Source organism: Centruroides vittatus, unplaced genomic scaffold, assembly GCF_030686945.1.
Source record: "Centruroides vittatus isolate TY-2023 unplaced genomic scaffold, ASM3068694v2 contig_329, whole genome shotgun sequence".
NCBI lineage: Eukaryota > Metazoa > Arthropoda > Arachnida > Scorpiones > Buthidae > Centruroides > Centruroides vittatus.
In genome coordinates this window covers 514,863-526,993 of record NW_027122113.1, presented here as the reverse complement: position 1 = coordinate 526,993, position 12,131 = coordinate 514,863, and the positions used below count along the sequence as shown (strand labels likewise).

Genomic DNA, 12,131 nt, shown 5'->3' with positions numbered 1-12,131 from the left:
GAGATGACATTCCTGCTAAACAATTACATCATAAGGCAATAATAAGCTGCTTTAATAATCATAAAGTTTACACGTGCATATTTGGTACAAAAAAGCAAACTTGACATATTTAAAAAGTTGGAATCACCACACAGAATATATTTTCACTCATGATTATGCACCTCAACATCATTCATTTACATACTCCACAAGAAGCTTCTAGTTGTCATCTGTTGGACAATGATTTCAAATATTCAAGAAGTCTTGACAATTCCAAAAAGTTTTACACCAACCAATGCTTCTTATTTAAAAAGTTAATTCATAATATAAAAATATTCAATGAATTATCTTTTATTGATTATATAATAATCTAATTATTTAGTTAAATCTTAAAAAAATAAAAATTAAGAACTTTAGTATATTTTTTCAAAATTATAAAGTGTATAATATTAGAATGATACAATTATATTATAGCAAGCTTTCTTACATTGTCACTAAGATGTCAAGTTATTCTATTCAGTTGACATCTTAGTGACAATGAAAGAAAGCTTGCTATTATATAATTGATATCAGATTTGCATTTGTTATAAATAGATTATTTTAATAAGTTTAGAGCTTGTATATTAAATGAGACCATTTTCTACAAATATGTTTTAATATATACAAAGATTTTAAGTATTTCAATTAGTGGAATATTGGTATCTCATTTAAAGTATTTTTCAACTGTTTATATTATTATTTACTTAATAAAATATCCAATGTTTACTAGTATGTAGCAAATAACATTTAATATTTTTTAAAATAATACCTATTTTCAAATTTAAATATTTAAAATACAGTTTGTTCTTATTTGTGATTCAATACTTTAAACTGAAATATTTAATGTCCCCTAGGCTTTCCATTATAAATTTAATCCAATCATTCATAAAGTAACATGAAAGCTTTATGCAGATATCAAATTTCAGAATTTTTCATGTGAGATAGATATTAATTCAATTTCCTAATGGATGATATAACTAAAACTACAGATCTTCCAATTCTTTTTTTTAAAATTACTTTACAACACACTTTTGTCTGTGATGCATTTTATAGTAGTTTATTATATAATCAATATTAGTTTATATTAAATAACTGTAAATTCTAAAATTTTTAATAAATAATACTGAATGGCAAAAGAAAGCGATGTAAATTAAAATACTGTAGAACAAATTAGCAATAAATAATAACTCCAAAATACATACTTTTAAACCTTACAGGTACAGAAACTGCCATCAAGCGTGCGTAGATCAATTGTTTTGAAATTATTGCCATTTCATTTTAGATGTACACAAAACAATAAAGTATGAAACCTTCATTCAATGAATACATTTTACATTCATTATTATTTCCCTATGGAAAGTGGGAAAGTTGTGATATTAGGGATGTCAACTAATCATTCCAACATCAAAAGCTATAATAGTGGTGTCAAAAATTTTCATTATATACAGTTTTAGTAACGATGTCAATGACATTTTTAATAAAACAGTATTTCAGTTTTAAAACACACTTGGTGGTGCATTCATTACAGATCACAATTCCTTTCACTATTGCTTTAAAGCATATATAATGTGATAATAATTCTTTCAAACTGTTTATAAAGAAATAAACTTTAAAAATAATTAGTAATGAAATAAATCTGTAATGCACTGCCAAGTGTGCAGTGCATTACAGATTTATTTTCTTACTAACGATTGATAAAAAGCAAGAACTTGTATTACATATATAAAATTGATGAGAAACTGTCAAGTCCAACAGCAATTCCAATAGAACATAATGATTCCATGGAACCATCTAGTCCAATATATTAAGCAGTTCTGAGAAACCATTTAGTCAGATAGTGCTGTACTTGTGTCAGTTCCGGAAGTGGAACTGGATTTTCCCCACCTCTAATCCAGAGTTTGAACATTACTATAGACTAATGTGATTTAAATAAGTTCAATATTGTGTTATTTAAAAATTTAAGTTTTTGTCAACAAATATCAATGAAATGAAAAATATCAATGAAAATTATGTCCATTCATTCATTCCTGAGATGGATGAATGGACAGAACTCGATGAAATTTGAAATGTAGGTCGAAAAAATTAACAGACGACAATGATACTTGTATTTTGTCCAGATGATACATTTATCTTAGTTTTTAATAAATTGTGAATTCAGATAACAGAAAGTGTTCTAATTCTAGTATATTAAGGTTTGCTTTGTTAAGCTGTTCATTCATTTGTTTGTTTGCTTACTTGACTGCTTGCCTCTACTAAGCTTTATGATTTTTAAAAAGTAAGCATTTGGTACTTAATTATTCATTCAGGCACTATGGCATTCTAAAAGATGTTGAGGGCAAACTTTAACACCTTATAGTGCATAAAATACTTTACTTTTTCAATACTTCAAATTTTTCTGATAATATACTTGACATCTCTTTTTGACTCTATGATTTCATTCTTCTGTGTATATGTTTCTATTCATCATTTCAAGTCAAAGAGTGATTGAATGAGTCAATCAGTCAGTGAGAGCATGTACAGATAAATTTCAAAATTTCGATTTTTTCAGAAAGTATTATCACAAATTATTATTATTTAATTATTTTTTTAAACTGAATTAACTATTCGACTGAAGCATGAATCAACATTAAATCAATGTTACATAGAATATGATCAAATAAATTAGATATGTTGTGAATTAAAAGTGTTTTATTCGGCTGTTAAAGGTGAGATTTAAAATTATAGGAAACACTATAAACATGTGAAACAATTCCTGAGCAAGAATTATATTTACAATATTCTGAATGTTAAATACATGCCAATTTTATATTTCTAAATATTTTCTGGAAGTAAATAAATCCTAGCATAGAAAAATAAAATTTCAGGTCTGTTTAGCTAAGTTTATTTAAAGCATTATTTTCTCATGGTTATTTGAACATTTGGAAATCTATCAACATTAGAATCAAATTTTTCCCATAAAATATCCTAAGGTAAAATCTGAAAGATGTAAACAGAAACCTGTATGTGCTATATATCTGCTATGTATTTTATTTTTACTCTTTCTACCTTCCGGGCACTAAAAGGATTTTTTAATCATAACCACCATGAGTTTGGCCAAGCCCACATTGGAGATAGCTGGATGGTGAGGACAAGGCTAAACATATTCTTGGGTTTATCAACCATTTGGATTCAATCCCTGGTCCCAAAGCTCTGGCTGATGCTTAACTGCCTAGACCAACCAGCTATTACTGCTGTTATCAACTAATTCATAAATTATTAGTTAGAACCCATCGAAGGTGAAAAATTAAGTATTGAATCAAAACGTCAATAAAAACATTAGACATGAAACAAATCCATTGATTTATAGTTTTGCATATATGATAATTGATTTCATGTAATAATTTAATTAAATAACATCATAATTGTGATTAATGCATTCATGAATTGCTTCAAAGACAAACATGATTTAAGTCCAACAACTACTGATACATAAAATACATTTAATATGATCAATAACAGCATAATATCAAACAACAAAACAAAATATGTTAAAGACTAGTAAACTTTAAATCTCAAATGTGTACAAATCCATTTCAGTTTTAAAATAATGGAAAGATTGCTCTGCTATTCTAATGTATTGACAAGATTGGATTGATAGAATAAGGTAACACCTCTATCCACTTGGCCACTGGTAAGTGTTTTAAAAAGAACATATTACCAAAAATAATGACTAATTCACCATTAATCATGACTAAAACAAACAGAGTTTAAGAGTATCAAGCTCAAATTTGACAAAGTAAACCACTGTAGATGGACGACATCTGAAAGTTAACATTTTCAGTGAGAAAGCACAAAGAAGTTTCATTAGTGCTTTGCATGAACTCTCTCTCTCTCTCTTTGGTTGAGAGTATATACAATATTTACATTTTATTTTCTACGTCTATTTCTTTTAATTCTGAGATAATTTCAATAAATATAGTAAATACTATGTCTAGAATGAAAATTGGTTAAAACATTTGTTCATTTTGAAGCAGTAACTATTTTGTTATTCCAATTTGCCTAAAATGAAATTCTGTTAAAGCTGAATTTTTAAAAATTGTAATTAGAAAATGTAATGACTGTGAAGGAGAGGTTTTGGCCCAAAATGCTAAAATGTAGTGGCATACAGGATTAAGTTAAAAATATTTTAATTTGAAATTGTGTGATTCTCTTCCCTTGGTATAACAAGTCCTAGTTCACAATAACATCCAAAGTGGACAAAAACATAATACTTGTAATTAAGGACAAGAAGCATGTATCAAAAACCTGAAAAAATTAGTGTCCTGTGCAATTTTGGCTTTTACAGATTTTACTAGATAATAATTAAACCAAACCTTGACAAAAATCTTTAAAAATGCAGCATTTTTTATTCACTTTTCAAATGTTTTTGGCCATTCGAATGATCTCCTTTAGGTTCCTGAAGGAGGTCATTCAAATGGCTGAAATGTTTGGAAAGTGAATAAAAAAAGGCTGCATTTTTAAAGATTTTTGTTGAGGTTTGGTTATTATTTAAGAGCAGTTAGAGAAGAGTGTAATAATAATTAAACAAAGTAGCCAAAACAATTGGATTTAATAAATAAAATACTATTTCTCAATTAGTTATTAGCAGATGAAAAATTACTATTTAGCATAATCCATTTAAACACTTTAGAATGTTTTATAAAAAAATTATTATTATTATATGTAAATGCATTAAATGAAATAAACACCATGAATATACTTTTTTATGAACTTATTTTAGTTTCAAAATAAAAAAAAAAACAAAATATTTTGAAACAACTGAGAATAAAAATTAAGGAGCAAAAAAGTTTATCAAAGTAATATATTGCCATTGAATAAGCTTTTGAAGAGCTAGTAGAATCAAATATTTGGAAATTTAAAAAGTCACTTGATTAATTGACTTGATATATTTTCTTATGTTTATTTCTAATAAGACAAAACTTTGTGATATCAAATCTATTTAATGTCACTACATACAATTACATTAATTCTTTCCCTTTTTACATTAAAAAAAAGGAAAAAATTACTAAATATGATAAATAACAATGAATGTTTCTTCTGATTATTGATAAAATCATTATGAATTTTCAAAATATAATTTTTATTCAAAAAGAAACTACTTTAAAACTTATTTTATTTAATTTTATAAATAAGCTTTAGATTTATCACCTTCTTGAAAAGTTTCTTTTTCTTTCCTCATATTATTCAAATTATCATTTTCAGGAACAAGATCTGAACCTTCAAGATTTTCCATCATGCATGAATCAGAATGTGAAATCTGAGACACTGTCTCTTTGGGTGTAGCTAAACTGGTTCCTTCCAATGCCAAAGGGTTCAAATTATGAATATTGACAACAGGTGGAGAATGAATCTTTCCCTTGATACTGTCAATTTCTGATTTCAGTTCAAAATCTATTTTTGATTTAACTACATGAATTGCAGGAAGTACAATGCCACATGTACACTGACTGCCACTGACAAAATCATAGGATCCAATACGGTTACTGCATGTTGGACAGCACAATTTTCCTTTAATCCAATTTCCCTGTAAAAGAAAACATATTTATGAAAATTGAAAATTTTGAAAAATTAAATTTAAAAAAAACTTTAAAAAACTAAAATTTTAAATCAGTTTCGATTAAATTATATATAGTTTTTTAATGAATATTTTATTTTTCAGACTATTTTGATTTTAATGAAGAGATGTCGTTTGAATAATTTACATAATACAATTATGTGAATATCTGAACGATATTGTATTATATATCTTTTAAAATACTATGAATATAACACAAACTTTCAAATACTTTTTATCCCATTATAGGTTCAGTAACACCACTAGATACAAAATGTGAATGCTGTTTGAAATACACAATCTGACATCAACATCCAAGTGTATCGAGTGTATCAACAACTTGTATACATCTTATAAATATAATAAGCCTTACACTAACAACATTGCTACTGTATTCAATGAACTGATACTTAATTTTACAATGCAAAATAAAATAATTTTGAATTTGATATCTTGTAGAATTTTAATATATAAAGTTTAAATCTATTAAAAATTCCTGTATTTAAAAAACTTAATAATTTTAAATTTTCTATATACAGTCAAACCTGTCTATAATGGAACTCCATGAGACCAAGCAACTCTTCTGTAGTAGACAAGTTACCTATTATAGGTATCCCTTGATTAATGAGATTGATAAATTTCTCAATGTTACCGGGTACAGTACATCAAAAACAGTGGTACCTCGGTACTTGACCAAATAATCACCACCCACTAGAACAAATTTTCAGTTAATAACAAATATTTTTATTTCAAATTTAATTTTTTTCATTCATCTGTAAAAAAGTTCTCTAAGATAAAAATGAGTAATCAATTTAAAAATAAAATAAAACCTTACAGCTGTCTACCTTCGTCAGACAAAATTATACTCAACTCAGTTTGTTTTATTCTTAAGTGGAAAAAAAACCAAACTGCATGCAAACACAATCATCAGCATGTTTTACAACCATTTCAAGTGCATGAAGTGTTTCAATGATACATGTCTGTGACACACTAAGATCTGTTGCAAATTCATAAGCTGTTATTTGTCAATCCTTAACAATTTCTTCCCACAATTTTCCTTCAACAGCTTTTGGGAGGAGACCACATGTTTTGTATCCTTTAGTTCAAAATTTTCCAAACAAAACTTTTAAAACCACATTTGACACATTCAGAGTTTAGAAGCATCTTCCCCATACACGGTACGAGTATTTTTTACTGTTTGTATAGTGTGATATCCTTTATGAAATTTAAAAAAGCATGCATAATGTGCCCAATGTGCATTTCATCTGCAGACATTTCTACTTGATTTTATTCAAATGAAATGTGATGTAAAAAAGTTTAAAATAAGTTTCAAAACAAAGAATACAATCTCACATCAGGAATAATGTTAAATTTCACAACTTGTAATTACATCACATATTTATGTTAAGTAAAAACAGCTGTTAATAAAAATATGCAAAAACGTTCCCTTTAAATCCTAATGAAATTACTGTGATATTAGTTGTATAAATAAACTATTTTGCTGTTCTGTATTGCATAGTGTATTTTTTGACTTTTTTTTTTTATGATTTATACGTGCAAGACTTGTAAACTTGTTAAATTTGTGTTAAATCGGATAAATATACCTATTTTTCCATTAAATGGCTCAATTTTTCATTCCGTTTCTACATTAGACAGGTTTTGCTATATACAGGCTAATTTATATTAATTTTTGCAAAAAAATTCAAGGAACCAAAAAAATTTTTTGTTAATGGCAGATTTTTGCTATGTACTGGCTCCATTACAGACAGGTTTATCTGTATTATATTATTATTTAAAGTTAACAAAATTTGGCATCATATTGACAATTAAATAGACTATCACTGCTTCTTTTGATAATCATCATCATACTTGAAAATCTGTTCTATAAGCTGTTCCAAAAAAAAAAAAAAAATAACAAATTAGTGAGTTTAAACTGAGGATGGCTCAAGTAGAGCCAGAACATTTTAAAATAATGTTTAGTAACCAAAAGTAGTAGTGATAGTCTATTTAATTTATCATCAATAACCAATCAAGACAATTATGAAGAATTTTATTGATTTATATTGATCGATATGTTCTAGTTTGTAAAATTTATTATCAGTCAATTTTGAATTACTTTAATTGCAGCTGCTTCTTATCTCTGTTAATCAAAATTTTTTCTTATTGGATTCAAACTGGATACATTTCGTGTCTTTAATACATCTATATATGATTCAGAAATTTATAAAAATAAGAATTATTCAATAGAAAATCAATAATATTGCTCTCATTCTCTCTCATTTTATTACATATTAGTCCTTCCTGAAAGTATATTTGATCCTATTGATTTGTCCCTTTCTAATTAGTATTTTTGAGTCACCTTTCCAAACAGAGAAGGAAGAAAAACTTTCTATTTTTTTATTTATTTCTTATCTGTTACTTTATTTATTTTATATGTTACTTATTATGTGTTAATTTATTTTATTTATTTCTTATGTGTTCATATGTACTACTACTATTATTTTTTTTTTATTACAAAATGTATAGAATTATATTTGCCTAATGAATATAAATGTTAAAATATTTATGAGTTAACAAAAAATATGCTGAAATTTAAAAATTGATCCATTTTGTTTTCATTGTTTAAAAGAACCATTTTACAATTAAACAAGTGATGTCAGTTTGTCTATTGTAATTCTTATCCAAGCATCTTTTTATTTTGTCATTTCTTCTCTTACTCCATCTTTTCACTGAAAATCCAGTATTTGTAAGTGAATTCCTAATTTAAGAGCATAAAAATTCCTAATTTAAAGTGCACAAAAATCATGAGGAGAAATTGGAACTATTATTGAAACATCTATAAAAATATTTTTCGAATTTGAAATGTTTTTCCAAGTTTCAAATTATAATAGTTTTAGAGTTCAAAAGCTGTTTATCTCTAAATCTTTCACTACATCACATGGATTTTTATCATCATTCTGTAGATGTTACTGTAATTTATACAAAAATATTATTACATCCACATGCAACAAGACATCATCATTACCTTTTAGTCTAAAAAAAAAGGGTGAAAGAGATTCGTACTTCATTTATAGTAAGTGGTAATCAAGTATGCAAACTGTTTCATCAGTTGGTAACTTTGTATGAAGTTTAAACATTATTTCTCTAGCTTAACAAAAGAATATAATTAAAATAATCTTAAAAACTAAAATTATACATTAATTTTTCATTATTTTTACTTTGTAATATTTTTCATTAATAGAGTAGGAACAATTTATACATTTTCATATAACTCAAAGTTATATTTTCATACAAAAACTTTTAAAAATATATTTATTCATAGATCACAGTAGTATTGTTAAATTGTTCATATTTTTTAAAAATAATTCCTTCTTATAAATAAAAATAGTTTTAGTTAAATAGTAAAATAATATTTTTATTCATACTTGATCAATTTGTTTTTCCATCCATTCTTGTAAGACATCATCCTTTAAGAACCAAACATGTTTTTCATTTTCTAGATCTTCACAAACAGTCATATTTGTACTTTTATCATATGCTGCATTATGTGAAGGTATTACATTTTCACTTGTAAATAATATATGGCGACATTTTCTACACTTAAATGTTGCTTCGTCCATTCCGTATTAACTGTTTTCGCATTCAAATGATCACAGTCATAAATACACCTATAAATAATATATTAAAAATAAATATATTAATCCTCAAAGATAAAATCAATAAATTTCATTTATGTAATTTTTGTCAAAATAAATAAACTATAAATAGCTATATTTTCAAATAAATTGATGTCTACACTTATTTAAATGACTTGTTCAATTTGTAAAACATAACATTTCTAAATCATTCTACGCAATAAAATAATTTTAAAAACTATCTATCATATCTCACAGTACAGTTTAGAATATTGATAATATACCTGATAATTATAAACAAAATTAAACTGCTTTAATTATAAAATAGAAAATTGCAATCAAAATAATTTTGTTTATTATTTAGAAATTATAATCAAGCCTCAATTTAGTGTCACCATTTATTTCTCTCTTGAAATTGGCACTAAATTGAGTATGGTGTTAAACTGAAGTACTGTACCTCGTACAATAAGAAATATACATTTAATGAGGGTTATGAGTGTGAGTTTGAAAGTTATGACTTGCTAATAACAAAGTTGTTTGCAACATAAAGTTGTACATTTTAGTGATTTACAGATACTGAAGAGTTCTCTATTTAATATTTTTGATTAAGATCTGTTCACAAGTATTCAGTGGCACTTTACAAAGTAAAGTGTTAACGATTTGGTGCTGTATAGCAGGGTGACATATTGAGATTTAACTGTATGTAATTATTTAAAATTAGTATGATACATAATTGAAAATTTACATCTTTGTTTATTAATTAAAAAAAAAATTACTACATATAGAATATCTAAATTCAAATTATCTATATCTTTCTATCTGTTTACATAGGAATGTAAAAAAGAATATTTATTCAGTATAAAAGAATTTTTGAAATATTCATTTTGATTGTAAACAAATACAAATATATATTTTTAAATAAATGTTTTTCTGAAAAGGATATATTAACATTATTATTATTATTAAAAAGTTTTTACTCAATTTATTACATATAATAGTAATTTGATTCAAGTCTGTATTTACAGTATTTCAGAATTTTCTTCATCTTTTCAAATTATTAATATTTATAATTTCAAAATTTATAATTTGATAAACTTGAGACAATGTTGGATAACTGTTTTACAGCTTCAATGATCAAATTAATTTTAATTCAGCAAAAGACTTCAATACAATTACAATATGCAATTTAGCTTTATATTGGGATTATAGTATTTGCTTCAGTATAGTATCGTGTATATAATTGAAAACATTATACATTATATAACAGTATATAATTGAAAACATTACACATATTAAATGATTAAAATTGAAGACAAAGTCTGCCGAACACCTTTTATTCACTTTTACGTTCCAGAATACATTCCACGATGACCTGACCTTTCTTTTAGGCTATTTAATCACCAAGATTATACATTATACATAAATTTAAAAAATTACTATATATATAGTACTGTATTAACAGGGAAAAGTAGGCAAGGAGTTAAGAGAAAAATTCTGAAAGAAGAAGAATGCAAATGTGCAAACAGAAATAAATAAAATATCGATATAACGAAGAAAAATAATTGATTCAATATTACGATGACGAAAACTTTAAAAATAGCATCTCTTGTAATTTGAAATATTAGAACTGTGCCAATAGACAAGGTAGAAAAACAAGTGCCTCAAACATCAAATTGAAAAGGATATTAAAAAGTGCCACAATGCCAACAGAAATATAAGTTTTTAGGCTTGCTTTAAGTGCCAAAATTATTCAGAAAAATCCCATTACAACCCAAAATAAAAGAATCAAACTCACACTACACATAACATATATTTATCAAATGTACAGCATATCAAAGCATTTATATAATACTAAAACAAACTTCCTACCGCTTTTATTGAAACTTTATAATTGTCCTTTTGTCTTTAATTTATTACTATAATCAACAACGAAAAATATACACAAGACAGAAAAAACAATTCCGTATGGATATAGATTTAAGTACGTCAACAAGCCCAAATCTCATTTATATCATTACCGAACTTTTTACGACCACGAGAAACCTTGAAACAGAATAAAAATTATTATTTAATTCCTTTAGACTCAAGGTTGTACGAACTGGTAAATAGTAGAGGAAAAACCTGAAAAAAAAAACTTTAAAAATTTGATTATTGTCATAGTTGTATTTTTAAGGAGATAAATTGATGTATAATCTAGTCAATTTATGTAATACTTTTAAATTATTATATGTATTATAATTATAACATATTAATTAGAAAATTTTTACATATATTGAAGAGAAAATACTTGAAAAACTCATGTTAAAAGCATTTTTATTTACAAAATAATGTAATTGTTTATATTTAAATAAAAAATATAAAAAATATTTAAGTAACTCAGCTGATTTTCATTAGTCTTAAATACCTTTATTTATTCTCTATTAATTATTTGTTTTGTATATTGCATACATCACTGACATAATAAGGTGCATTAAATGCAATTCTTTTATATAAATTAAATATTTTAAATATTCTCACTCTGTAATTACAAATACCAAAGTTGCCAAAAGTTTTCTATTTCAGTATCTGCGCCCTCTACGTATGTTTACGTTTTTGATAACATCAAATTAAAAAATAATAAATAAATGTAGACATTTTTAAAATAAATTTAAAATTTTTCAATTAAAGAAATATTTTTATATAAAATTTAAATATTTATAATTAATTTCTATAATTCTTATTTTTCAAATTGAACTTTTTTTTTAACTCTTTCCGCCCTGGGGCACTAAGAGAGCCTCTTTTAGCAAGCGCATTATTAGCGGCCGGATGGCCGAGCGGTCAAGGTTAGCAGCCTGCCGCCCTGGGGGACCCGGGATCGAATCCGGACGGGTCGAAAAATTCCCACG

The 12,131-nt window shown here is 25.7% G+C and overlaps 1 protein-coding gene across 1 annotated transcript in view; it reads right to left on the bottom strand.

The window, feature by feature from the left end:
• Nucleotides 1-11,810, bottom strand: part of LOC136973730 (E3 ubiquitin-protein ligase RNF180-like) — a 29,652-nt gene extending 17,842 nt beyond the window's left edge. Inside the window, exons 1-3 of the mRNA XM_067268474.1 lie at nucleotides 11,651-11,810; nucleotides 9,037-9,279; nucleotides 5,206-5,581 (exon numbers count right to left, since the gene is read on the bottom strand). Coding sequence (XP_067124575.1) covers nucleotides 5,206-5,581; nucleotides 9,037-9,231 — 571 coding nt within the window. The 5' untranslated portion in view covers nucleotides 9,232-9,279; nucleotides 11,651-11,810. The remainder of the gene's footprint in view (nucleotides 1-5,205; nucleotides 5,582-9,036; nucleotides 9,280-11,650) is intronic.
• Nucleotides 11,811-12,131: the final 321 nt, after the last annotated feature.